General features: G+C 41.7%; 4 protein-coding genes across 4 annotated transcripts in view; all 4 read right to left on the bottom strand.

Annotated features, from left to right (window-relative positions):
- Positions 1-29: 29 nt before the first annotated feature.
- On the bottom strand, positions 30-13,117 carry LOC109507662 (AT-rich interactive domain-containing protein 3B-like). Its single transcript, XM_019857272.1, has 9 exons — positions 12,620-13,117; positions 10,903-11,493; positions 4,919-4,990; positions 4,768-4,840; positions 3,647-3,830; positions 2,601-2,851; positions 2,202-2,516; positions 2,030-2,119; positions 30-1,388 (listed from the first exon to the last, which is right to left on the bottom strand). Exons 1-9 carry the CDS (start codon positions 12,644-12,646, stop codon positions 1,249-1,251), a joined length of 1,743 nt encoding a protein of 580 aa, XP_019712831.1. The 5' UTR covers positions 12,647-13,117; the 3' UTR covers positions 30-1,248.
- A 1,387-nt stretch (positions 13,118-14,504) lies between these two features.
- Positions 14,505-18,392, bottom strand: cox5aa (cytochrome c oxidase subunit 5Aa). Its single transcript, XM_019857273.1, has 5 exons — positions 18,247-18,392; positions 17,454-17,570; positions 15,171-15,292; positions 14,977-15,090; positions 14,505-14,896 (listed from the first exon to the last, which is right to left on the bottom strand). Exons 1-4 carry the CDS (start codon positions 18,317-18,319, stop codon positions 14,977-14,979), a joined length of 426 nt encoding a protein of 141 aa, XP_019712832.1. The 5' UTR covers positions 18,320-18,392; the 3' UTR covers positions 14,505-14,896.
- A 1,384-nt stretch (positions 18,393-19,776) lies between these two features.
- Positions 19,777-20,812, bottom strand: LOC109507541 (ribonuclease P protein subunit p25-like protein). Its single transcript, XM_019857042.1, has one exon. The coding sequence runs from the start codon at positions 20,785-20,787 to the stop codon at positions 20,164-20,166; it is 624 nt and encodes a 207-aa protein (XP_019712601.1). The 5' UTR covers positions 20,788-20,812; the 3' UTR covers positions 19,777-20,163.
- A 1,110-nt stretch (positions 20,813-21,922) lies between these two features.
- Positions 21,923-27,625, bottom strand: part of LOC109507539 (poly [ADP-ribose] polymerase 6-like) — a 14,732-nt gene continuing 9,029 nt past the window's right edge. Inside the window, exons 2-22 of the mRNA XM_019857041.1 lie at positions 27,151-27,219; positions 26,950-27,044; positions 26,804-26,864; positions 26,616-26,706; positions 26,468-26,534; positions 26,252-26,401; positions 26,043-26,184; positions 25,220-25,351; positions 24,886-24,981; positions 24,725-24,817; positions 24,524-24,649; positions 24,375-24,440; positions 24,235-24,302; positions 23,544-23,592; positions 23,287-23,399; positions 23,119-23,191; positions 22,693-22,762; positions 22,529-22,608; positions 22,392-22,449; positions 22,225-22,309; positions 21,923-22,144 (exon numbers count right to left, since the gene is read on the bottom strand). Of these exons, the coding sequence (XP_019712600.1) occupies positions 22,048-22,144; positions 22,225-22,309; positions 22,392-22,449; positions 22,529-22,608; positions 22,693-22,762; positions 23,119-23,191; positions 23,287-23,399; positions 23,544-23,592; positions 24,235-24,302; positions 24,375-24,440; positions 24,524-24,649; positions 24,725-24,817; positions 24,886-24,981; positions 25,220-25,351; positions 26,043-26,184; positions 26,252-26,401; positions 26,468-26,534; positions 26,616-26,706; positions 26,804-26,864; positions 26,950-27,044; positions 27,151-27,219 (1,881 nt within the window). The 3' untranslated portion in view covers positions 21,923-22,047. The remainder of the gene's footprint in view (positions 22,145-22,224; positions 22,310-22,391; positions 22,450-22,528; positions 22,609-22,692; positions 22,763-23,118; positions 23,192-23,286; positions 23,400-23,543; positions 23,593-24,234; positions 24,303-24,374; positions 24,441-24,523; positions 24,650-24,724; positions 24,818-24,885; positions 24,982-25,219; positions 25,352-26,042; positions 26,185-26,251; positions 26,402-26,467; positions 26,535-26,615; positions 26,707-26,803; positions 26,865-26,949; positions 27,045-27,150; positions 27,220-27,625) is intronic.

Below are 27,625 nucleotides of genomic sequence, written 5' to 3'. Positions count from 1 at the left end.
ATGACGGTGAGCATACATAACACCTCAGGCATAAACCAGCTTGCCCACTGGCAAGTATTTATTTGATTTTTTTGTTAACACACCACATGACAATTGTCCAAGGTTGAATCTTTTAGACATCCGAAAATTGGGCCTATCCTGAAAAAAAAATGCTCAAGTTAATTTGTTTGGTTAAGGAGGAGGGGGGGAGAACAATTGGACAGCACACGATTATTTTATTCCACATGACCGTACATCCAACTAATATGTTGTCAAAGACCAAAACAGGGCCTTGGTGTTCACACTTGTCAAGTTCTCAGTAACATCTTGTTGGCAATTTTTCTTGATTGTCCACTTACAGTACACGTCAGCAGATGGCTACATCAGCTCCCGCTGCTTTAAGAATTGCATATTTCTTTCAAGGATTGAGGTAGCACTGGTTCAGTCCAACGTGAGGTCAATAATGATACATTCGTCGCCTGTACAAAAATACATCACAGCAGAGTTATGGGTCCAGTGGACATTCCTGAGTTCAGAAAGTCCCCCCCCAAAAAAACAATTGATCAAATGAGGTAAGTATGGCATCTCTTCTACACAAATGACTCCCAGCAGATATGTTCGAGGCAGAACTACAATAATTAAATAAAGAAAATAAAATACAAATAAAAACTCCAACCAGCAAATGTTTCTTAAAAATCCTTCTAAATACATAAGGTCCTGCGGTACCTGAAAGTGTATACATTTCCCTGAAGGTTGCCATGAAAACTACTCGCAATAACCAGCCATCTGTCGGCTTAAATCATATGCACTGGTCACGAAACAGAACTACGACACTGAGCTAAGGCTTTTTTGGTCTTCATTCACTTTGGCAACACCGCTGTTCCATAGGCAGCAGAACAGGATGACAAACTAGCTAAAGAGGTTGCAAAAACAGCTTTGATTCTCTCTCAGCACTAAAGACACTTCAACATGTGAACATCACTACGATTCAAAAAAAGCTTACATCAGGAACTAAGATTAGCAAGTTACGTTTCGAAGCTTTCCGAGGCCACATGCTTGACAACATGAACGCAAACTAACAGCAAACGTATCATAAAAAAAACATCCAAGTGTGTCAAGGCCGATAGACTGAAAGAACAAGACATTAGACCGAGTGGCAGACGTATTTCAAACAATTCTTGCCTGACTTTAGAGCTCCTATAATTTATACTGCTTAATGACAAGGGTGAGAATGGAGTAGAAAAAAAAAAAAACAAGAACAACTGATCTTTAATTTGGTCCCTTTGAGGAGGTGGAGGATGAAGATGAGGGGCTGTGAGAGGAGGAGAAGGCACTGAAACCGCTCGTCCCTGCTGGAGTGACAGCCTGCGAAACCACTGGCGGTCCGGACTTCTGAGCAAACAGGGTTCCTGTTGCCAAAGACAAGCGCAATTGAGTCCAGCGTATTAGGGCAACCCTCCCATGTCAAGCGCAGGTAGGCCTCCTAGTGGCTGCGAGTAGCACAGCGAGTGCTGGAACCTTCCGGCAATGGAATGACATCATGGCTACGTCATTGTTTTCGTACCATTAGCTTTTCCAGCTATTTCGCATTAGCTCAACCCCCTGTGTTTGAAATAAATCTAAGTATGAACTATCAAATTTGTAAAGTCATGAAGATTGACAGAGTTGATTGTGTATATGTCAAAATGTAATTCCACATACACTACCATACGCATAGCGCTACACATAGTCTTTTTCCCGTGTGTGTGTGTGTGTGTGTGTGTGTGTGTGTGTGTGTGTGTGTGTGTGTGTGTGTGTGTGTGTGTGTGTGCGTGTGCGCGCGGCTAGCTGAAACTGGGGACTTAGCATACGCGCTGTCACTCCACAGGAAAGCAAAAACTTTTTTTTTTTTTTTTTTTTTAAACTAAAGGAAAATGACAAAAATAGTAGCACACAGTGAAGTAAAGTTAATCTGATTACTGGTCTGGAAAATGTAACACATTCGATTGCGTTAATAGTTTCTGAATATATAGGGTATAAATAAGTGTTAATTCATCTTTAAACAACTTACCGGAGTACAGGGTGCCATTGACTTCCACAGAAACACTAATACTGGCCGCTCCATTGGTGGAGATACTCAGGGACAAATCCTGTTTGCTCTCTGTGGGAAACAAAGTCAAACATTTCCCTTAAATGGCCGCCTCCCATGAGGTCCATGAATGCGAGCGGCGAGGACCACTCACCATGACCATTGTTGAGCTTGAAATTCAGGGGATTGAAGTGGGAGGCCATCGCCAGGAGGTTTTGCTGGAGCGCCTGCTGCATGAGGCGCTGCTGCTCCTCTGCCAGACGCATCATTTTCTTCTCTGGCCCGTCAGCAAGAGCGCCCCCTACGCCACGCTCCAGCCTCTCACGTAGATGCTCCAGAGTGGCTGCTTGGGCCAACTGCTGCTGTTGATGATGTTGTTGTTGCTGCTGCGGCGGCTGTTGCTGCTGCTGCTGCCCGAGTGCCAGTGCCATGGGCAGCCGGCTGGGAATCACTGGAGTTGAAGCCTCATCTGTACCATTGTGCAGAATGCCCATTTAAAACAAAAGTAAGAATGGATTGAGGAAAAGGGAAAACAAAAAGGTGCTTATCATACCTGGATTTTTCTTCACATTTGGGCTGATTGACTGACTGGAAGTGTTGTGTCCAGAGGTGGAGGTCTGCATCGTGGGCGATGAGAGGAGGTTGTGCGGAGCGGCGTTTGGAGAGGGCGAATAGCGATACAGGCTGTTGGTGTAGCTGGGACGCCGACCTTCTCTACGGTTACTGTCGATGGCCGCCTGCAGCTCCCCTGGAGAACTCAGACCCTTCTTTTCACACTCAAAAGGATACAGGTACTTCATGTACCTAAAAAAAAGAAAAAAAAAAGAAACATATTTAATTAAACTCAAGTTTTTTTTTCTTTGATTTGGATTTCTTGCTCTAATGCTCCCCCTGTATTTATAAAATATAATTAATTTTTTCAAGACACTTGTCTGCCTCACAGTTCTGAGGTCCTGGGTTCAAATATTAGCTCCAGCATACCTGTGCAGAGTTGGAAGCTGGGATAGGCTGTAGCTAGCTCGTGACCTGAATGAGGACAAGTGCTATAGATAATGAATGGACGGATGGATGTGGCGAGACAAATCTGTAGCAGTAAAAGCATCAAGACATCTGGACCAGTGCCACACGAATGCCCTTTACTGGATTAATAATGTACTTACACAGTTTTAGTGAATACACATTTCACTTCAGAGACGATTTAAAAAAAATATTACGATAATAAGTAACTTGCCCAACACACTCAACGAAGCAGAAATTATGTTCTCTCCTGCAAATTGTTTGTTAAATGCTAACTGGGCAATATTAATATGTGTTATCAACGTTAAAATGCCCAATTTTTTTAACATACCTAAGTTTGCTGTGATTTTGCTTTGCACCTATAGCGTTCTGACTTTGCTCTTTGCGGTTATAACATATAAATGTCCCCATTCCGGGAGTAATAAATGATTTGCGTTATCATTAGATAAACTGGGACTGCCAAGGCATGGAAAGGACACCGTGTGCCTTATCATGAGCAAGTGTACCATCCGGATGGTTTTGAGACCGTTCGGGTAATAATAAACCTTGACATTATCCGCTGTCATAGTTTCAGACACGTACTGCGTGCGCAGAGTGAAAGCCGCACTGGTAATGGACGTCGGGAGGTTGAGACCTCTGGTGATCTCCCTCCAAATCTTCTTGTTGATGACCTCCACCAGGCCTCCCTTCTCTGTCACAAGCTTATAAAGTTTGTACAGGTCCAGCACTTGTTTGGCCATTATGGGGATGCGGTTCACAGGCGTCCCTGAAGGAAGCAAAACACCAATTACAATGACATCAATTTTTTTTCAAATTGCAGCTATGAGTGATTTGCTAAAAAAAAAAAAAAAAAAAAAAAATTTAAAGGGAGAAACCAGCTATTAAAAGATCGGGTCGACATGGACAAGGTCTGCTTTGCTCACTTTCAGGCCAGAGATAATAGCAGGTTGAAAAAAAATAAACAAAAAGGCTCAGCACATGCAATCTCTGTGCATAGACTCTTCTAAGGAGGTTTATTTCAGATGGATGCGGGGGGGTTAGGGGGGTAATTCCACAGCAACTGCTTTGTTTGAGAATTGATTTGAGCAAGCGTGGGGGGTGGTTCTGGGAGAGCAGCAGTGGCTGCCAATCACGGGGTTGACAGCTAACTCCGCAGAGCCTGAGCCGCTGTCGTAAAGCCAGTTAATGAAGAAGGCTAAATACAAGTTGTAGAAATAAGATTAGCTTAGGCTAAGCGTGAACACATGCACGGTCGGCCTGCGGGTGACCTCTTCGGTGGGCTGACTTATTTGTTCTGAAAGGTCTTTATCGGCTTGAACTGTGTATGAAATATACTGTATATCCAAGCACATACTGTGTGGATACTTTAATAAATAAAACCCTCAAATGGGAAAACCCATCAAATGAATGAATGGATGGCTTTGGACAATGGTATCAGTTGAGAAAATGTGATTTATGTCACACAAAAATGTAATGCTGAGAAACATCTTCAAACTGTAGTTCCAGCTTGACTGGGTGTTAAAATTTTAATTAGCATCTCTTAGTTAGTTACACATGAAGTAAAAGTCAACTAATAATAGCCCCGAACATTGCTAACTACTCAAACATATCATATGCTTGGAAACGTTTTCAGAATTCTAAGCGTCTTTAAAAAAAAAAAAAAAAAACGACATTAGAAAAAGAATAGGAAATGAGAATCTGACCTCGTTTTTGCATGAAGACAAACAGATCATCAAGAAATTCCTTGCGCTGGGGGTCATTGTCCAGTTCGTAAAGCTATATCGCAGATGCAAAAGCTCATTAGCATCATTTCTCGTCAAAACCAGAAAAGGGACCTCCAGTGAATTGACTGACCTTTGCAAAGTCCCTGGATGGTTCTGCTCTGCCTCTTCCTCCTTCGTTCTCCTCAGCCCAGATGGGAGCTCTCTGTGTATGAAGAGAGAAGGGCCCGACAGATTAATAAACCGGCTGATACGAGGCCTTTTCAAAATTACAATAACGCGCCAGAATTTTGCCGATTTAAGGCCGGTAGAACACTTTTCAGTCGGTATGGGAAGAAAGCAAAGGAGATTCATGACAGAGCGTCATTCTGTGCAATTTACAGCCATCTCTATCCTCTCAAATGGCCATTAAGATGCAGAAAAATATGTGCTGATAATATTTAGATTCATGTTTAGTATGCATTACAAGTACCAATATAGATTTTTTGGAAGGAGGTGGCAATTTTTGGCAGAAAAAAAATACAGATTACTGAATAATTAGATCATTAAATTTAAAAATCGGAATGCATAATACAGTGGTACCTCTACTTACGAAATCAATTGGTTCTGGAAGAAATTTCTTAACTCGAAAATTTTGGAAGTAGAGATGCATTTTCCATGTAAATGCCCTAATCCGTTCCAAGCCCCACCTCAACATTCAGATATAAATGCTTTCTAAATCATGAAAATGCATCAAAATATGTAACAAACATGTTACAATTAGTCTATTGCACAGAAAATGAGAGTTGTGCATAATGTAAAAAACAAAGAGAATAAAAATTATGGTCATTTTACTTTTAACTGCGTCCTCATTGTTTTTTGCCCTCTTTCGTTCATGTTCTCTCTCAGAAGTAGTTTTTGCTGGTGTTTTGTATAGAATGGATCTCATATATATATATATATATATATATATATGGATGGAATTACCGTACTGAAAATCTTCTATTTTCTTTTTTGCATTTGTTCATAAAATACATATTTTGCATCGGACGCACAATAAAATGAACTTCAAATTAGTATAGAAATACAACGTGAAACACACATGTCCAATGGCGGGAAAAGCATTAAATTAATTAGGAGGGCATGAATCTTTTGTCATATGTGTGTTTGTGTTAACAGTTCCTTGCACACCACCCAAGACATTACTCCCCCTTACTTACCCCCCCGCCCTTAGTCCCCCAACAGAAAGGGTGCCTGTATTGCTCTGGTGTGTATACATAATACATCAAGTAAAGGGGGAGAGTTTGCTCAGCGCTGTGGCGCTGAAGGGAGATGAAGGAGAAGGCCCCATTGTCATGAGGTAGTTTAATGTGACATGTTATTGCTCCATGAGCTCCTACTTAATGTGACAGTTAAAGGTTAAAATGTGAGTGAGTGTGCAACCGTGCAGAAAATCCTGCTGAGATGTTATTGTGCCGCAGACATGCGTGCACAGCAGTGAGATGATAGCACTATGAAACAGCTCGGCAAAAGGGAGTTTGTGCTGTGTGCATGGTGCATCCAAAAGTCACCGTTTGACGTCACTGTTGTCACCACAACTGTTACCGGTCGGCTTGTCGGCATACGCGGCTCACGATTCAGTTCAATTTGATGTTTTGTCCTAAAACAAGGGTGTGTTTTAGACAACACAACATGTGCTTGTACCCGACGGGATCGTCTTGTCCATTTATCACACTTGTGCTTCATCAAAATAATGGAATGTTTTGCTCATTGCTCTGATTGTGATTGTAACATCTCCGTTGTTTTTGCTTCACAACCCAAACCATGGTTCAAGGAACGGTCCCATAACAACATTTCACACTCTCAGCTATAAAGCACATGGGAACCAAAACAACAAAAATACCATCAACTACAACTCCCCTTCTGTTTACAGTAAAAACAGCACTCATATTCGCCTCTTTTGACTCAATGTGGAATAATTTCGTTGATTTTTCCATCATTGCTTCAACTAAGGGGGCGTTTACATAATAACAGTCTCGAAAAATTGTTTTCAACGGTGGCATCTTAGGAAAAGCAGTTGTTCAAACAATTCTTGCTCACATGGACCCGAGCGAGGCCACGAGTTTCCTATAATGGCTTTTCCCCCGGATGCAGCAGTTTTTGGAATAAAGACATGCAATTTGTAAGATTTGAATGATTTAGAAAAATTATTTGTGATTCACACCCTCCTCCTCTAAATTATGTGATCGCAATTTAGTGTGCGATTAATTTTTTTTTGAAGCCTTCCTCCTATTTATTTTTTTTAACAAAAACAAACAATATATTAATTTGTATTGCAATAAACTATGTCTGATTTATTGTACGCAAATTATTTGGTATTATGGGTTCAGCTTACTCTACAACAGGGGTGTCAAACTCATTTTTGTCCCACTTCGTGGTTATGGTTTCCTTCAGAGGGCCATACTGACTGTGAAACCAAATAAAATGTAGGATTGCCTCATATTACATATACCCCAACAAAACTTTTGAATAACTAGTTTTGAATTCCGGGATCAGGAAAACCTGTTCAAATATAAGATTTATTTTAAAAGGGGGATTGGGAACAAAACACGGCTGAAATGTCAACATTATTCAAAATGAAGACAAAGTGCAATTTTGTGGTGGGCCAGATATGGCCCCTGGGCCTTGTGTTTGACACCTCTGCTTTGCAATTAACAGTTATATCTTTGGATAAGACCTGACAAATTAAGCAGAACCACAAATTGAGTTTTAGGTATTGACTACAATAACTCGATAAAATTCTTCCAACTGCTTTCAGGTGTCTCTGCTTGTGTGAAGTACATTGACTTGGGTATGCAATGTGCTATACAAATACAGCTGCCTTGCCTTGCCAAACAAGTGTTGCCCAAACATTAAGTTAGAAAGTAATGAATCAGATGATAATGCAAACAAATCTGTGGCTTTACCACTTCAACTATTCATTTTTCATGATAAAAAAAAAGATATGTAAACATGTGGACTGCACTTGTTAGAGGGGAAGTCAAGTCAAAAGCTTGCCTAACAAGATATTCTTTGCGACCCACTAATCTAAACATCGCTTTCTGATTAATATTTTGCATTTGTGGAATATGAATTAAGCAGCAAAATCCACCTGTTTTTATTCATTTCGGGGGCGGCCATTTTGCCACTTCCTGTCAATTGAAAATGATATCACAGCTGCTTAGGCCTCATCAGGTAATGACCAATCACAACTCAGTCTTCCAATGTCACATGACCAAACTTAGAAAACAGGTGTGGCGTTACCTGAGCCCTGAGCAAGTGTGATGTCATTTTCAGTCGACAGCAGCTAGTGACAAAATGGCCGCAATATTAATCAGAATATCATGTTTGAACTAGTGGGGTCACATTCTACAAAGAAAATATTTTGACTTGCCTTCCCCTTTCAGCACCAAACTTATCTAGACTCAATGTAAATAAATAAATACATGAAATATACATATGGCCAAATATGGTCAAATTCATACTTTTCTTTGTGTGTTATTTTTAGGCAATACTAACCAATTGAAAGTGGTATAACTAGCTTGGAAACAAATACACTGGTGCTTTTGAACCCAACTCATGTCAGAGAAATTTTGCAAAAGTACATTTTCTTGTTCTGCGAAAGCTGTGCAGCAAAATAGTCATTGGCGAAAGTCTGTGTGTTGATTAGATGATAATGAGCGAAAAGAGTAACCTTATTTACATTTAACTTGGCTCATTTTGTTCAGCTCAATCGTTGTACTGCTTCCTTGGAGAAGGACCATCATGAGCTATGGAGCTAAGTTTATTTTGTATCTTAATATCTGGGTAATACACAATTCACCTAATTGTTTTTTCTTAGTTTTTTGTTTTCTTACGATTTCAAAATTACAGACTTTGCAATTTGAAAACTGAACTCTACCTCATTATTACGTTGCTTTCAATTTGATTAATTGTTCAGCCCAATTTCGAGCAACCTCCACAGTCCATGTTTACACCCTGCTATCTCTACGAGGTATTATTTACTAAATGTCTTCCCATGTAGCTTCAACAAAATGACTGTCTGCAGCCTCCTCTCACCCAAACCTCACCCTGGGATAGCTTTTGACACATGTAATAGCTGGGCTTAGAATTTCTAATAAAAGGGCCTTCTACTCCCCCGGCGTAGAAACTCTATTGACGTGAAGGTAGATAAACATCCCAGTCCTTTCACCATCAAATGGAAATAAAACCCTTCCCCCCCTTATTGATGAGCAAGTGAGACCTACTGTGGCTCTATTAACAAAAGAGCTGGCAGTTAATTGCTCACAGAGCTTTCACACAACTAACCCTGGGAATGCTGATAGTATTCAGTATGTAGGTCAGCAAAAGGTTTCTTTTAAACTCTACTTTTGACTAGCGGTAAGGCATCTCTTTTGCTAAACACCAGTTGTACATCTATATGGATTTTTATGTGGTAGTATTTGAGGCTTCATTTTCCACCCCCGCCCTTCGTCTTTAATTGATTCTTTAAGGCCTCATTATAAAATCATTCAACAGAGCAAAAGTGAAAATGTAGCACTTCAATGGCACAGCAGGGGGGTACTAAATTTTTAATCCAAATCAAATTATTCTGCCTTTAATCCCCCATACAAGTCAAGATCATTTATCCGACCCCTTGCTGAGCAAATGGGGGGGCTCTTCACCCCCTCGCAAAGTGGCAATGAAAGCCTTTACTGTAGTGAGACTGCACACAATGGGCGAACAATGACCGTCCAGCGTGGGGAATCTTTTATTGTATTGCCAAAGACGCCTCTTTTAAAACAATGACCGAGAGGGCTAAGAAGACAAAAATGAACGGAAAGCGTGCACCCATTATTATCAAATGTTTTTTTTTTTTAAATTTTGCTGGCGCCTGCTAAAACCAATGGACACAACATTTCTAACAGCAATCAGCGCTGCATTTAAATCTGGTTAGCCAAAGGGACGGGATCCAAAAGTGAATCTAGATCTGAGGATTTTCACTTGCAGGTGACAGCCCACACCTCACATATAAAGACCCTGTGAAAAATCACAGTTTGACATGACTCTGAATGGGCCGTGACGCTTCAAGCAAAGGGGAGAATTAAACTGGCCCAAAAACATTTAACAATTCCGAGATGCATTTTTAACAGCGCAGTTTTATGTGTTCCCTTAAACAGAGAGTGGTGTTTTTAACACAGCCCTGAGTGGTGTGCTGAAGAAAGGACTTGCGTTCTCATTGCCATTATGTATTGATTAGTTGCATGTGAATTACAGTGCCATGTAGTGTTGCTAGGAGACAACTAAATTATGCAGGGCTATGTTAGCAACCAGTTGTTTAGGGGTGTAAACAGTCATGGATAAAGATTTTTTTCTTTAACTCAAGCAATTAACACAATGGGCTGGTGAACTGAATAGGTAAATAAAATTAAACAGAAGTATGTGAGAGGGGAGCGTGTCAAAGCACTTGACCAACACTTCTGCTTCACTGAAGCTGCGCTTCAAGAAGTAAACTTTACAGTTGCATGCTGTGAGGCATCAGCCTGGCGGCCCCTCGGGCTACAGGCTTCATTAGTCAGAATGAATTGTATTGACGTAGGGGCCCCACGCAAGGGGAGAAGAGGGCTTTTTTAAATTGGCTTCTGTTAACCAGAAAACAATACACACCGGAAGACATTTTTGCTAATTTAGTTTGCTCTAAAGTAGTCATTATTTTATTTTGTTCATCTATCTATGAAAGGGGTGGATAGTGGCAGGTTGACTTAGTAAATGTTCTTCCATGAGATAGCAAGGGGGGGGGGGGGTGTTAAAATTAAGGTCACCAGGTCTCCAAACCACCACTGAGCCTTGTCAGTGAAAACACACATATTGCTACCGAATTACAGTACTGTGGTTTGGACGGCAGCCAAGGGGAATAAGCCACGCTGGTGGCATTTTGTCAAGAGCGCATGAGAGAAGTGAAGTAGACGTTCTCCGCTGTGAAGGGTAATTGAGAACTATTAAACTTTGGGAGCTTTGCCAAAAGAGCCACGTTTCTTCTCTCAGCAGCAAAAGAAAGGGCTCCCGGCGGGAAGGGCCGGGGGGGTTGCAGTTGTTCCACTTAACATAGAGGATGCTTACTTGTTTCAGAGGCTCGTCGTAGGCCCAGTCCGTGAAGCCGTTGGCCGACATGAAGGCAGGTGCACCAACAGGAGACAACACCTCCTTCTCTTCCTGCTCCTGTTTTATGGCAACAGGAGGCGGAGGAGGAGGAGACGACTTGCCGGCTGCTGGTTGAAGCCCGGGGCAAGAGTTGAAAGGGGGGCCCATAACCGGCTGCAGTCTGAGCTTCTTGGCTTCCTTATGAGGCTCGCTGTCCTCTGCATCCGCCCCCATTTCCTCCTCATCAGAGTCACCGTCGTCGTCATCCTCACCATCATCGTCATCCTGCTCTTCCCCCGTATTAACTCGGCTTAGATGGCTGTTCATAGCTTGCTGAGTGAGTCCATCCGCTTTGCTGAATAGGTCCTGCTGTGGTGCCCTCGCAGCAGCAGCAGTAGCAGCGTGTTGGGCAAAGAGGAGCTGAGCTTGAAGGAGGTGTTTCTCTTGAAGGTTCATGTCCTGTTTGGCTACTTGCTGTCTCTGGAGGTGCTCCATCAACGCCTCCAGCTTCAGGCCGGCAGGACTGGGCTGGGGGCATCTTGCGGAGCTGCCCTCCTCAGATAAGCTGGACTGAGACATACACAATACCATGACTTCAATTTGATTCAATTGTAAATAAATACAGGTTTTGTCATTGAGGGTCAAGTAACAAAATAACTCTCGTCTCAGAGAATGATAAAGAGATGATAGCTATCTAAATATTAGCATATTACTGAGGCTATCAGGTCTATTATTTTTAATGTCGCGTGTACCTTATGTCTTCTTGTAACCAATTAAATCATGATTTATAGAAAATGTTATCATTGGAACTAACAGAATGTTAAATAAAGGGAAGGTATCACACATTTGAAATTGAAGGCTATGGCTAGCTTTGTACCGTTGTCTGAAATTAGCTAGCCAATAATAAAAAAGGAAACCATTTCCAGCTATAAAACATTGGAATATCTTTTTAATGTGCAACTGATGTAGGGTGGCCGAAAACACAAGTTACAGGAGCACATTTATGTGTTCGTTCATCTAAAATGGCTTCATTCTTTTATGGGGAAACTTTTCCACAGAGGAGCATCAAATTGGAGGATAGCAAACCTTTGTGGAGAGTGGTCTGAAAAACCTCAAACACATACACAAAAAGGAAACACTGGAATTAGTGGTTTTTTGTTTTGTTTTTTTATGCGAGCAATGATAGGTGGCCAGTGGATACCGCATCGCGTTTTGTGTTCTGGGAAGAAAGCGCATTCATGTGATAGCTAGATAGATAGATAATTATTTTTAGATACATTGACATTTTACAGTTCTTTCCTTTGATGTGATCATTTTAAACTGAACCGTTCCCACATTGAGGCATCAAATTGTAGAATACCATAGACCTAGGTGTTTCTTTAAAAAGCAAGTGGTCTACGATATAAAATATAACAAATGCATACACACACAAGACAGGAAACTTTCTAAACGTAAATGTGTCCTGTCTTGAAATGGGAAGCAATCTACCTCGGCCAACGTTCGGTTTAATCGAACCAGCTAATTAAAGGGAGCATATAAAAGATAATGGATAAACCAAGTGTGTTGCTGTGGGTTAGCGGGTTAAAAGCAACCAAGGGGGAGTGAGGTAAGCGAGCAGATATGTGGCCTGCAGCGCTTTGTCGGGGATAAGCAAACACGAGTGGTGAGCCTCGACCGAGCGGTCGTCGACACTCACCATTTGGCCCTTGGAGTAATCCATCATCTCCGATCGACTTGTTCCTTCTTCTTGGGCCCCGCGCGAACGAATCGCATCGCACGAGCTTTTCGGACGGGAAAGATGGCTCGGAACCAGAGTGACCTGGTTGCTTGGGCACTTCTTGTTTTAGGAGAACAAGCTGTGTGGAGCTGAGGAGGAGGAGGAGGGGAGGAGGATGAAGAGCAGGAGGTGGGGTCACGAACAGCTGCGTGGTCACAGAGCTTGGAAACTACAAACATCTTGGGTTGTCTTTTTTTTTACACCCCCAACTTGCGTAAATGAATGAATGAATGAGGTCCGCCTACCGCTCGTAAACGCGGATTTCCTTGCAGGCTCCAACAGCAACTTAAAGGTGCGGGAATGCTTAAAAGAACAGTTGCCAATGAGGTCTATTGTATTTTTACAATAATAGTGCAAGCAACTCTGACTATGATCTTCGCTGCGCTGACCTACATTTACAACCTAAAAAAATACTTCAATACAAATGTATTAATTTAATCCAAACAGTCTATTCGCTTCATTTTGTTGTGTTTCCATTGGGTGTGGGTGTTTTTGGCAATAAATGCTAAGAGCTTTGTAAATTGGTAGTTGTTTTTCCTGTCACAGCACGGTAGACGACTGGTTAGCATGTCGGCCTGAGAGTGCGGCGATGCAGGGTTCGATTCCGTCTTCCTGTGTGTGTTTTCTCCGGTTCCTCCCACATTCCGAAAAAAACATGGATGGTAGGTGAATGGAACACTCTAAATCAGTGGTTCTTAACCTTGTTAGAGGTACCCAACCCGTTCATATGCACATTCACCGAACCCTTCATTAGTGAAAAATAAAAATGATTTTTTTTTTTTTTACAAATTCAAAACATTAAAAAACACATTTATTAAAACATAAAAAAGTGAATAAAATTACATGGCATAAGTATAGGTTTTTTAAATTGTGTAACGTACTATCACGACAGTCACACGGTGACGACTGAGCGAACTCAATTTCCCGCCGCACTGATTGGACAAGCAATGTAATGCGATCATCTACAGCCAGCGATGGCCAAGCGGGCGTGTCATAACTGATTGACATGTTGAGGCTCGTGTGTCTTAACCTCCAAGGCAGAGGCTCCGTCGAACCCAGATTAAGAACCACTGCTCTAAATTGTCCGTAGGTGTGATTGTGAGCGTGAATGGTTGTTTGTTTATGTGTGCCGTGCGATTGGCTGGCAACCAGTTCGGAGTGTACCCCGAACACAGCTGGGATAGGCTCCAGCACACTCCCGAGCCTTGTGAGGATAAAGAGATAAGCAGAAAATGGAAAGACCGGTGTTTCTTTAACCAATCAGATTTCAAATTTTACGTCACAGGGCGAGTTACCCTCGATGATGTCAGCATTTACCGTCCTCTGATTGGTTGATGAAAGCAAAACTTACAGCCACATTCGATTAGCAAAACACACTTGAATACGTTTAATAAATACAGTATCACATAACAGTGGAAAAGGTTTTGAAGAGATTTCTTGGTCTAATTTTTCAAATCTCACACCAAAAAAAAATCATTTGAATAGATTTGTATATATATTTTTTAAATTATATCCTTTGTATTTTGGTTAAATTATCTTCAATCCATCAATTCAATCTCTTCCGAAAAAAAATATGTCCACCAAATGTGACAGATCCATTTTTGGGATGTCATGACCATGTTACACAAAGTAGTGCAAAAAAAGCAGTTTGTTGACAGAGGTCTCATTTAGTCCTATTTTTGCTTTAACAACATTTAACATGAATCGCCAATAACTACCTACAATCTATCACATCAGATGATGGTATATTATTGATTTGATTCTTTAATTCGCGTGTTGAATTGATTACACTGTAAAACCAACGTGCCATTTGAACATGTTTATTTGAATCTCTGCATTGAACATTGTCCCTGAAATGAAAAAACCCACAAAAGCAGTAGATGGCTTTTTAATAAAGTGAAAATGCTGGCCTCTGGTGGCGACAAGTGAACTTCACATAAGCACTTCCAAACAAGTGCAGCCTCTCTTGAAGCAACTCATAACGAATCTATTGCTTCCTTAAGTACTCAACGTTTTCTTTTAAAACAGTATTCTGAAAATTTTGCGACAAACATTACAGATAAATTGTCCTTTATTAGGTTCATCAATATTTTACAAGCAAAAGAACTCAATAAAGGCAAACTTAAATATCAGACGGATGAGGCAAACGTTGATAGACAAGATTCTGCGTTCTTCGGACTTCCAATTCCACTTGATCTGGAAGACAAACAAACCGCATTGCAGGAGACTGACTTCTAGCGATACAAGTCAAGAAAACGCTGGCTCAGATAACTTACTCAGACTTTGTCAATACCGAGCTCTTCAGGTGTAGAGATTCCGAGCTCGTCTAATGTTGGCCTAAGTTCTTGAAGAAGGTATGGGTAGATCTCTTTGTGTGGGCCAGCTTTATCCTTGATGAGGCAACCGGCAAGAGATGCTCAATAATCAATCAACTAAATAGAAGACGGTCACTGGCAGCGTTTCTTCTCACCTTAACCGCTTCGAGAATTCGGATTGCACTGGCCAAGTCGTTTAACCTCCGACAAGCTCGCAGCGCTGCCTCAAGAATCTTTGGCTCAGGTACCAGATCGTAACCAATCAACGTGTTCATCCCTAAAAGACACATTAATGATATAAACGTGATAGTTGAAACATTTCCATTGGCAGATGGAATGCACATTTTTTTAAACGTGACACAAAATGATCAATATATTTAAATTGAACACGTGTGAAAGGGCAAGCACCATAGAAAATGGATGGCTGATATTTCCTTAAAAAGTGCCATGGCTCTTCCTCAATAGACGGTGTGGCACAATGAATTTGCGGGTGTGTCATTCTCTACTGCTCTATTTCGACATAACGTGAAATTATATTGAATCCCCCACAGTAGATCACTTAGGCTATGTTCACACTGCAGGTCAAGTCAGATTTTTCTACCCAGATGCGACATATATCCGATTTTTTTCATGCAATGTGAACAGTACAATTCCGATTTTTCCAAACCTGACCCGGGCCTCTTTTGTATGTGGATTTAAATCGGATATGTATGCAATGCGTCTTCAGTAGGAGCACCACTCTCTTCACATCCGACCAAGAAATCATCAAAAACCAAACATGCACTCTGCACTGGCGTGGGAAGTGCTCGGGAGACTTCTGACAATTGTCTGTGGATCTGCGAAGTTGTTTTGAGTAACAGTGTTACTTTTGTATTTGATTTTAATTTGATCCCACTTAAAATATGAAGCTATAAAGTGGTGAAGTGGTGATAGTAGTCATTCAGTCATGCAGACGGTTCAATTAAGTGCGACAATAACGTGATGTAATCTTTAGCAGACGTCGCCAACTCTCCATAAAATGAGATTGAAGAGCGTCATCTCATTTCCTGAAAATATTCCTACCTCTACCCACCATGCTCCTTTGTCAATCTAACATGAGCCACACTACATGCAGGACCATATTTACTTCCATAATCTGAAACATTACAGTTTTTTGTGTGTGTGTGTGTGCGCACTCAACATCATGTTTAGTGTGCATGCTCGGCACACATCACAGATGCGTTCCCTTCACATTAGGAGTCATGTTCGTTTTTGTATGACAACAAATTGATAGGATTTAACAATAAATAAATAGAAATGGGCATCATGCCCTGCAGTGTGAATCTAGACTACCTTAAATTGACGCAGTAATAGAGGCATGATTACAGTTTTAAAAAGTAAGCAGTGTTTTGTTCAGGGAAACCAAGACAACGAAACATGCCATTTCATCTGGGGCAAGGTTCTGAAAACTAACAAACTAATTTGTGTTTGTAATGATGAAACCAGGTATGTTGGGCCTGTTGTAAACAGAAGACCCAATGTAAAACCTTACCAGCGTCCTCTTGAGAATGATGTGTAAGCATACGTTAACTAACCATCCTTTTATCTGTCCCACCTGACTAGAATTGAGTACACCCTGGACCGACTAAGAGGCGTGGTTTTGGAATGTGGGAGGAAGGAAGAGCAGCCACAGAAAATCCATGCAAACAACTCACAGCCACTGCTTGAATGTGTATAACTTGCTTGGTTTGTCATGATTTCTGATGATGAAGAGGATTGGGGAGTAATGGAATACGTGTACTGGCATTACATATTCAGAATACAAAAATGTAACAGTATACTGTTACACTTACTGGAAAAAAGATGGAATCTGATTACAGGCACATTTATTAAAAATGGGGATAATTTTGCAGGATTACAATTTCTGCGCAGATCGACATATGCCACGGACCTGGTCGTTTATTTGAGCCCTGGGCACAACAAGTAGATAAACTGTCACTATTCGTCTCGCGCAGTCATTGGAAGCAAACGGGAGGCGGGGGAACTTTCTGTGATGTGTCCTTCAAACACAGCTAATGTGGAAGCAGGCTAAATTTGCCACTGGTATGAAAGTGTTTTTTCGCAGTGCGTGCATTTGTGTAGGTGAGATTGGGGCGGTAAATGGGGGGCAACTGGCATCAAATGTTGCCTCCATAAGCTTAATGTGTGCCCTTTCATCCTCTTTTCCCGGTATCACTGTTTATAACAATAACATGGAGCAAGCAAATCTCCTTTCTCTCATGCAATGAATGAAGTGCGTGTCTACCGATACATCGATCCATGCATGTCTGTCAAAGTGAGGTGTTGCTTTGTGGTACAGTTCGTAAAGCAAACCACATTACTTAACAGGTTACAAGTACCTGAATTGGAGTACAGGTACATTTCAAAAGTAACCCTCCTGACCCAGGCGATGAGGTTACCTTTTCGCAGTTCCCACGCATCGATGTCTTGCTTGTTGAAGTAGGTTACCCAGCGTGCATCGAACTCCTCGTCGGTCTCCTGTTTCCCATGTGAATAGCACCTTGAGGCCAACGCACCTGACAGAAGACAGTGATAAAAATAATCTCAATTTAATGCACTGTACGTAAAACTGAAAGGCACGCTGTCCACAGCGAACGACAGCTAGTAAAACGTAAACTGTAAAGTGTTGCGTCGTTTTAAAAACACAACAGTTTCGACTTTGGAATAAAGAATGTCTGACAATGGAATTTAGCAATGTATGGCTAAGGGCGTCCTGGTCACAAGAGCTGGAGGCCGACAAATTAAAATATCACATTTATAAAATTCAACACTAGCCAAATACGCGTGTCAATAGCACACTAAGACGTCATAAAACATTTTGGACAACCCGGTGGCAAAAAGGGATTTGAACTCTGTTCGCTCAACGCATTAGCATTAGCGGCACTACCACTAGGCCCCGCGCATGACACTTTCAACTGGGTCACGGCAAGGACACACACCGAATCAAGCTACCCAAACGGGCGTTAACAGGCCACCGCGCCCATATGTGAAACGGCTGTTCATAGTTTGAGTCTGTACTCTATCGCACAAAACGTTGACAGGCGTAATTAAATATTTGTAAACGATCGTTACACGTGTTAACGTTAGCTAGCTCGGGAGCAGCGAGGGTGCACTGATGTGTCCGCCACCAGTCACGAACACCTTCCTCAGCTCCTAAAGTAACAACGCCGCGCAAATATTGGTGACAAGTACCTTGGCAAACCGGTTTTGGAAGTGTCAAACTCCGAACACCGGAGAAAGACAGGCGGACGGCTGCTCTCAACATGATGCAGGACAGCCAAGCTGCGACCGACCGGTCAGTTGTCCTAGCAGGAAGCTCAGTCAACGCCGCTTAGCCAGACTCAGACGTCATCAGTTCCTGATGCGCATGCGCCATTTTTTTTTCCCCGGCGAAGTTGACCTCGAACTACAAGTGCTGACACGCTATATACTTGTAGTGTAGCAGTACAGATATTTAGTGTGTAAAAGCTCCAAGCCCCCGCCCCCTAAAAGTCTTGAAAGGGGAGATCGGAGTTAAAAAAATAACTTCTTGTCCAATGAAAAAAAAGTTTTCTCTTGCCTCTAATATGATTTTTAAGAAATCAACCAATCAGTGACAGAGGGGATGATTGATGACGTATCAATCAAGTTTGCAGGCACACCGAGGTAAATTTATCACCTCTTTTTTTTTACGTTTGATTAATTGGACATTCATATGATTTTTAAGAAATCAACCAATCAGTGACAGAAGGGATGATTGATGACGTATCGATCAAGTTTGCAGGCACACCGAAGTAAATTTATCACCTCTTCTTTTTTTACGTTTGATTAATTGGACATTGCAGAAAATAAAAGTTATAACTGATATTTAGTGTTAATTTAACACTGATTTACGAATGTCTCATGCAACCAACGTATCAACTGTGGCAAACCTCTGGTTGTGTACAGAAACTGGGCGGTGGGGTGATCAGCACGGAACCCCTAGGCCTAAGGTGACATGGAAGAACAAAAACTTTGCGTTCCCGTAGGACAGTACTTCAACAATGTCTGATCACACATCATTTGTTTTCTTTTTAATTTTGCAAATAAATAATTCCATTCATTCCTTGTTCCATTGTAATACTTTGTTGTGCTATACACTCATGTATGTAAAACACAAGTGTTAGCCCTCTGTGTTACTTCTCCATTTTCCTTTTAATGTTAATATCTAGTCCTGGATTTATAGAAAAATCATGCGATAATATGCTTCGCATCCATACGGAGATAGTAAGCAGCTTTGCTCACATTCATTTTCAATGTTAGTTAATGTTTCTGGGTTTTAATCTGCTGGCAGACTATTACAGTGAAATCCTTCCAATTCAAAAAAGATCATGAGGGGCTATATAACCGATTGCTGATAAATCAGATTTTGAGGCCATTGTGTGTGTGTGTGTGTGTGTGTGTGTGTGTGTGTGTGTAAAAGGGACTGTAAAAGGAATGATGATTGTTTTAAATGATATGACATTCCACCAGTAAGAGTTTTTAACCACAACAGTGTATCAATTGTATATATCTAAAAATAAATAAATCTGTAAAAGGAATGATGATTGTTTTAAATGATATGAAGTTCCACCAGTAAGAGTTTTTAACCACAGCAGTGTATCAATTGTATATATCTAAAAAAAAAAAAAATACACTTGTTGGTAAGTCGTGAGAAAATCAAGTTATTCCAGTAGAGCAGAGAAGAGGAAAGGTTGAGAGGACAAGAAACTGTTTTTATTGAAGCTTCCAAAGATTTCATTCTTTTTCCACGCTGACACTGAATGGGCAAAATTGACAACAAGAGTCAGCACTGCTATCAGTGTCAGCCAAGATGAAGTGGAGAGTCACACGAGTGACGGCCTTCATCATGAAGATGAAGCGGTCAAAATAGTCAATCATATTATTATATGGTGATTAATGCTGTTATCACTAACAGTAAAAACTTGAAGATAAATCACTTGTTCGATAATAATCCTCAAGAAGGATTTTAAGGACTTTACATAGCTCTGGTAATAGGAGCATTTTCGGAGATGAATGTCTGCAGATTTTGACAAATGAACCTCCAACATGCTGAACGCAGAAATCTGTTTGGAGGCTCAGTTTGGGAGATCATGGAACACATTTGCTCTCGTCCTCCAGGCAGAATCTCTTGGCTACCATGGGGCAATGAGGCAGCCAGAGCGTTGCTCCGCACATCCCTGTATCCTCTGTGGGACCGCTAACTGAGTGGGGAGGCTGGTATCCGGGCTCGTGGGGATTGAGAGGGTCTTTGGAGAGCAAGATACAGATGGCAGGGACCGTCCTCTGTATGGTTACATCTGGCACTCCGTGTTTTGACGCTTCCCAGACTTCATCCACGGTCTTGTAGTAGAGCTTGGACACCTGGTGGAGTCCTTCTACTTTCCGTTTGAGGATCTCCACACAGGTGATGGTCTTGGTGACCCCTCTTTCTGAGCCAGTGAAGACAATTTGTCTCGTTGACCGCCCGTGGCTGTCTTTTCCCTCGCCTCGCATGCGAGCTGTCGCGAACCGCAGCAAATTGCGGATCTTGCTTCCTTCTCTCACTCGCATGTGGAGAAAATCTGTGGCGAGTCCAGGGATGGGATAGGGACCGCTGTCCTCCGTGCGCCTGACTCTCCTGAAGTTGTTCAGACCGAGTGTAGGAGGTAAAGATTGAATGGCTGGGTTGAGTGAAGTACTTGAACACACCTTCTGAGCCATGGCTTCTGCCATTCTTTAAAAAAAAGTTAAAAAATGAATTAATTCTTTAAATAACCGGTGCGCTTTCCAAAAGAGTTTCCCAGAATCAAACTGCTTCGTAATCCAACTTGAGTTTTCTGTCAATTCGGCATTCTTTCATTCTCAGATGACTGCAAAGGAGTAGTAAAAAGGACTTTCTTCGTCGAATCCCTCTGACGTGAAAGAAAAGAGGTCCTTGCTCCATTCAACAACGAGGACAGCTGATGCCCACAACCACACATGAGGCTCCGACAGTGCAGTGGCACAAAAAGCTCTTAAAGGCACATGCAACATTTTGCCTCATTGAATTCCGTCGTTAATGTCATTTATCGGGTTGACGAGCAACTTTGGCGAGACCCTGAAGCTTCAATGCGGTTGCTTGAATGAAGCGGCTGAATACACAACATTTGATGAGATGCACTGACGCACTTGTTTTAACTCGAATGACAATTTGATGTTCCTGTTTTATTAAATAAGAGAGAGTTACATTCTCGATGGCTTTACTTGTCCTTTGCGCCCTTTACAAGGGGCCGTATGGTATTTAAGAAATGTCTTCCTTTGGGCTAATGCAGACATTTGTCCTCCTTTTAGTCAGTTAAGTCGCCTGCTGGGCTGACCCAGAAAACGTGAGACACTTTGGGCCTCCTGTAAATTAATAAGAACATTTAAACCTTGGAGCAGCTATGGGTTTTTTTTTGGCTGTAAAACAACCCCGCCCCCTCAAAAAAAAAAGCTTTGTCCTCAGATGTCAACAATGCTGGCAGGAGAAAATTGGGGAGGCAGCTGTGGGGCTCATATGGAAGCACAATAGTGTTATAATGTTGCCATTCCGCCTCACGGGATGGGATGCATCTCCTGTTATTTGCTGATATGAACAATGAGCGCAGCTTTATGATTTACTTTGTGTAGTTTATAAGAAACAAAAGCAAGCATCATCTTGAACATGTGATCGTTTTTAAAGGCGATTACTCGGCCCTCGAGTTGTTCTTGTTGATTTTCACTGCTTTGAAGTTGTGATTGCCTTTTTGAACACAAACACATGAAAGAACAATTTGAAATATTCATACTTAGAAAAAAACACATTTAAAACTTAGTTAAAATTTTAAAAAAATCACCCCCGGCAAAAAAAAAAACATTTTCAATTCTAGTTTCGACAATTTTTTTTCTCTCAAAACAAGACCTCTGTGGAAAAATGCTACTTCATATTGTGTAATGACACTTTTCCATGTCCTCCGTGATTTGTTGTATTTTTTTTCAGCTGGGCTTGGTTGCAATGACCTCTAAAATTTGACTCTGGATCTCTTCTTCCTGAGTGTTGATGTGGACATCTCCCACACAACCATTTTCATACCTGAGGCACATAAAGACAGTACAAGCGTTGAGCAGTGTCAGTCAATCTGGACACAAGAGTTTGCGTTTGGTTGTTCTTACACAAAGAGGAAACGTGTGCACACGTGGTCGGGTATGGGACACACCCAGATGTTCCCGTGCTTTTTAAGATCCGTTGACGTGATGACTGTGAAATGAAAACCCAGGGAGCAAACCCGTTTTATGAGAAAGTGTTGCGAAAAATTTCAAATGATTTTGCTCATACGTACCCTCACAAAGTGCGACACAGTTTAGGTTCCTGCTTTCAAGAAACCTGCAAGGGAGATCCTACAGCAATGAGATAATATCATGTGAAATGTCAGGATGGACATCTTTGAAAATTAAAAATGAATAAAGAGGGATTTACTTGTTGGATTCTATTTATCCGATTACATTTCTTCAGGAGTTCTTCTTTAGTGGGTATCTGGTGTTGTCCCTTGCCCATGTCTGAACAGAAAAGAGCACACCTTACAGGAATCTAAAGAAGGACTTCAATTTTTTTTTTTTTAATGAACATAAGTGAAATCATACCAGAATATCCAAACGATATGCTTGAGATTGGGCTTAAATAGATCCCTTTGCCGTACGCAGCTCCATGCATCTTTTAAAAAAGAAACATGTGTAACTACCAACAACGCTGAAACGTTATCAGACGTTTGAAGCTTTTGAAACTCAGAGCTACTTCTTGAGTACTGATTAATGTGAAGGGATGCATACGTCTGAAATCACACCATGTTAAGACACTGATCATATTACTGGTATATTCATAAATGATTGAACATAGCAGGAAACAGATATCAATTTGCAACACTTCATTTCTATCGCTGCACGCGTTTACATGTGCAAATAATCACGTCTCCAACAAACATCCCGAAGAAATCACAATGCCGAAAGATCGACATGATGTTGGTGAACCCGAGTTCATGAGATAAAGTTGAAGAATCGTCATCTCTTTACCTGGAATTTGGTATTGGAGGCATTCACAAGTCCATTTCTTAAAATGGAATGCCAGTTTTCAATGTGGGAACCGCTGTGGAAAGCAAAAAAAAAAAATATTGTGATGATGAGATGAATCAGGACCTATGTGTTCCATCGATGTGAAAGAATGACCACCAATGTTCTCACTGGAAGGCAAAGGTGCTGCCATAGAGTTTGCGTGCAGTTTGAAAACGAGCCTCTTTGGTCGGGGGGCTGCTGATGAGCAGGAACTGGTGAGGCGTGTGCATAAATGACAGTTGCTATTGTGCAGCGAGCAAAGAAAAGAGAGACACGGCGTAAGCACAACACACTTACAACAACGTCATCTGCTATATTTTCTAACACGGGGCCGCTACACTAGCCATATGTACTGCTACTGGAAGTGAAAGACTGCACTGTCCTACCCTGGTGGCGGGAAGCTTGACAATGTGAGATCTGTTGCTCGATAAAATCCTGATGTCAAACATACGAACAAAGAGATGAGACTCACTCTGATGGCCCATGTTTGATCCTCGAAGCAGTCAGAGCATTAAGTACGCTTGCACCATATGGTTAGATTTACAAAGACGATCATGCCTGGTTTTGATTGAAACGATGGGAATTTTTTTTTTGTGGTGTTGCCGTGCATAATATTTTACTTTCACACATGTAGTTATAACAATGTAATAGAATGTAAAAAAATGAAACCCTTTGTGGATCATGATTAATTCATTGTGGCTATTTCTGGAGTGGTCACTAGGGGGGCCGTATAATGACGTTAGTCGAGAAATAATAGTTTCACAACTAAGTGGCTCAGTAAGCGTCTCTATTATCAATCGTTTTTGGCTGAGGATAAAGAATATGCCTGTGAGTATTATCTGTCTCAAATATAAATTTAAAGGCACCACTGCATTGTTGGAACGTTAACAAGAAATTTTCCAGATTACTTCATTTCCACAATTTGTCAGATGTTTCTATTTCAAATGAAGTAAAATTTTCGAAGCACCCCGTATTTTATACATTCCTCACCATAATGCAAATTGTATACCACTAGCATAGGAAATACACACATTGTTAAATCGACGAGAGTGAAGCTCAATATGCTTTGCGACTTACCATTGCAGTAAAGGAAGGGCGAGAGGGTCTATCTTATCCATCTGCTTTTTGATTTCAGAATATGAACCCTGCGTGACAATGATCACAAAGTCAAAACAAAGCCAAACGTGTGAAATTAATGACAGGAGTGTAGGATTGACCTGTGTCATGCTCCTAACCAGCAGGACACTGTCCAGAGCTTTTTCCAACCTTTCATAGCTCTTTCTCTGTGATGAAACAAAAAAACCTGAGACGAAATTCACTGAATCTTCATATCAAACCGTCAATATCAGCCGAGTTCTGGTGATACCTTTGGACTAAAGGCCAGCATTTTGGGGTTCTTTGGATCAACGACAGATGGGTACGGTTCAAATATGATGCTTTTACGTGACGACTGCAGAGCTGACCGACACATTGCCACCAGCAAGTCGACCACCTGTGGAGCAAAAATCCTTTTGAAAACGGATCATCCCAAGTTGATGTGAAAACAACGACGGGGTGCGTTATTGACCTCTGCACCGGTGGCCACCTCCTCTGTGGCGCCTGCAATCGCTCCCATGGTGTGAAAGGAAAAGACGCACAGTTCCCTGGTGCAAACGGCAGGCTTGCAATTCAAAAAAGGGAATTCTTATTAATTTGTTTCGGTGCAGCTTAACGTTTGCAAAGGCTTACCTTCAACATGGGACCATTCTGGAAAACATGCTTCTCGTCGCAAATCACGCAGTAATCATTCAATGTGGGGATCCTCTGCTCTGCGTACCTCATAACCTGTGCGCACATCAAAGTGGGATCTGATTTGATTTGATTTGTATGTGCTACCGTGTGAATCTAATCTGCCCGAGACGTTTACAATTCGTGCTGGCAGATGTAACTTCAATTATTTTTGACAATGGGACTGACCCTTCAACCAACCAGATTGCAAATTCATTCCAAACATGAACGTCTCACGAAATATCACAGAAGCAAGTGTGGAGTTGCATTCTCCACATGCTTTAATTTGCTTTACCTGCATCAAGAAGCCATGATGCAGAGTCGGGGTGGTCTTACAGTGTCCTATGGCCTGAGAGAAGAACAGCAGCTCTATCAGCTGTTTGGTGCTGAGCTGAGCTGACGACTTCACGCCTGACACAGCAACCCTCTGTGGAAGAAGATACCCAAATAAAATCCAGATTCAAGTCACAGGAGCATTCACTACAATATAGTAGTTTTATTCATTCATTCATTTTCCGATCCGCTTCATCCTCACAAGGGTCGCGGGGCGTGCTGGAGCCTATCCCAGCTGTCTTCGGGTAGTAGGCGGGGGACACCCTGACCCGGTTGCCAGCCATTCGCAGGGCACACAGAGACGAACAAACATCCGCGCTCACACTCACACCTAGGGACAATTTAGAGTGCTCAATCAGCCTGCCATGCAAGTTTTTGGAATGTGTGAGGAAACCGGAGTACCCATAGAAAACCCACGCAGGCCCGGGAGAACATGCAAACTCCACACAGGAAGGCCGGAGCCGGGATCGAACCCACGACCTCGGCACTGTGAGGTCGACGCGCCAACCCCTGGAGCACCGGGCCAACAATATAGCAGTTTTACATTTAACAATATGAAAGTGACTGTTGGAAATACATTATTACTATTTCAGGTAAGTTGTAAATGTAGGGCAGTGTTTCTGATTGTGTTTGGGCCAGCAAGGCCCTGACTACACTTCAGCCACCCTGCTTCTTTAATGTATATGAAGGCAAACATCACAAAAATTATGTCACTGGTTAGGCCTCACCCATTTTTTTTTTTTTAACCATCAACGTCTTGGATATCTTCAAGAGGCAGAACTGACCTTTCCACTAGGTGTGTAAGTGAAGAGTTCTCCTGATGGATTCTTGATGTTATAGGATGTCGTGTGATTGGCGAAATGGTTCAGTTTCATGGGGGGCAAAATAATCCTTCCCCTCAGGCTGCGATCTTGGAGTGTGTTTGATCTAAGGGGGAGAGGTGATCAGAAAAGCCCGGAACATGCAGCAACATCAGATACTGGACGCTATTTACCTCGAGAGTGGCAGCCAGATGCTGAGTCTTGCACGGAATTTCTTCATGGTTCCACCAGGCCTGAACCAGCTGTGTCTTCTCCTCTGTTTCACTATCATGTTCTCATTCGTCAAATGGTTCCACTCCCGGGAGATGAAGACGGCTAAAACGCTGCGCGCCAATCTTGAAAGCTTAGTCTTTCTGACCTAATATGTGAACAGAAAATGATGCTCCTACCTTTGCAGTTGCTTTCCAAGATTGAAATGGTGTCTATTAGATGACTGAAAGACTTCCACCGACGGTTCTACAGTGAGAAATCGTGTATGGTCGTCATCACGGGAGAACGCTGATGTCAGATTTTAATAGGCGCTGTGCAGAATCTCACCGGGGCCATCGAGATATTGAGACAAAGAGAAGTGTAGGCGGACAACGATGGGCTCAGATGTATTAACTCTCCAGGCCTTAGCCACGTCCTCCTACGGACACCAAACCAAAATGTGTGTGGTTCACAGCACAGCAAGAGGAAGTCTGCATTTTGTTTTGAATTGGAAAGAAAATGAGTTTTTAACTTGCATTCAAAATGTTGGCGCTAATGTTCAGATCAACATCCACTTGATCAATTGATTGATATTCCCTGAAAAGCGCAGAATGTACGCAGGAGTTTAAAAGGCAGAAAAGTTTAATGTGGAAACATGATTGATTTTTGTTTCAATGTTTACCCGACAGTGACTGAATTGTGTGAATAAAGGCTCCTGACTATCTCAATATCACTATTCAGTCGTGGATGGCAGCTCGGGTCGTTGACGCAGCACTCCTGCTGGGACAAGAAGAAGCGGTCACATCATTTCTGTTCTTCAAGATGAGACAGCAGTTACTTATTCCTACATAAGTCGCTTAAGGATAGTCAAAGTGATGTTTACATATGTTGTCTCTTCTTCCTCTGAGGCGATGTCTTCCTCACTTTCACTCCACTGGTGCCACTCAGCTTCCTGAACAGTTGAATAGGAAAAGAATTCAGCCATCCGTTCACTTTCTATATTGCTTCTCCTCTCTAGATAGGTGACAACTAGTCATATTCACACCTATGGGCAATTTGAAGTCTCTGATTAACTTAAAATATATGTTTTGGGACTAGAACGTTGAAACTGAGAGCTACTTTTTGGGTACTGATTCATGCGAAGGGCTATAAATTGGACACACACTTCTAAAATGACACGTTTGGCATTTGGTGTAATTATTGGGGGGGTAAATCATCCCAATAGCTTGTCTCCATGAACGCTACTGGTTTGGTCCTGCACTCCAAAATTCGTACTAGTTTTTTTTTTCTTTCTTTTTTTTCCCCTAAACACCGACATTTCCAAACATGCAGCAATAATATATATATATATATATATA

The sequence above is a fragment of the Hippocampus comes genome, unplaced genomic scaffold (genome assembly GCF_001891065.2).
Source record: "Hippocampus comes isolate QL1 unplaced genomic scaffold, H_comes_QL1_v1.1 scaffold186, whole genome shotgun sequence".
Lineage (NCBI taxonomy): Eukaryota > Metazoa > Chordata > Actinopteri > Syngnathiformes > Syngnathidae > Hippocampus > Hippocampus comes.
This window is presented reverse-complemented; position numbering and strand designations above follow the sequence as displayed.

Bases quoted from the DNA above. Each gene is read 5' to 3' on its own strand.
- LOC109507662 (XM_019857272.1), bottom strand. From the start codon at position 12,646: ATGATGGATTACTCCAAGGGCCAAATG. The intron at 4,991-10,902 runs GTAAGCATCCTC...CTTCATACACAG, and splicing joins ACGACGAGCCTCTGAAACAA to AGAGCTCCCATCTGGGCTGA. The intron at 4,841-4,918 runs GTCAGTCAATTC...TCTGCGATATAG, and splicing joins CATCCAGGGACTTTGCAAAG to CTTTACGAACTGGACAATGA.
- LOC109507541 (XM_019857042.1), bottom strand. From the start codon at position 20,787: ATGGCAGAAGCCATGGCTCAGAAGGTGTGTTCAAGTACTTCACTCAAC.
- cox5aa (XM_019857273.1), bottom strand. From the start codon at position 18,319: ATGTTGAGAGCAGCCGTCCGCCTGTCTTTCTCCGGTGTTCGGAGTTTG. The intron at 15,293-17,453 runs GTAACCTCATCG...TGTGTCTTTTAG, and splicing joins TGCGTGGGAACTGCGAAAAG to GGATGAACACGTTGATTGGT. The intron at 15,091-15,170 runs GTGAGAAGAAAC...TGCCTCATCAAG, and splicing joins GAATTCTCGAAGCGGTTAAG to GATAAAGCTGGCCCACACAA.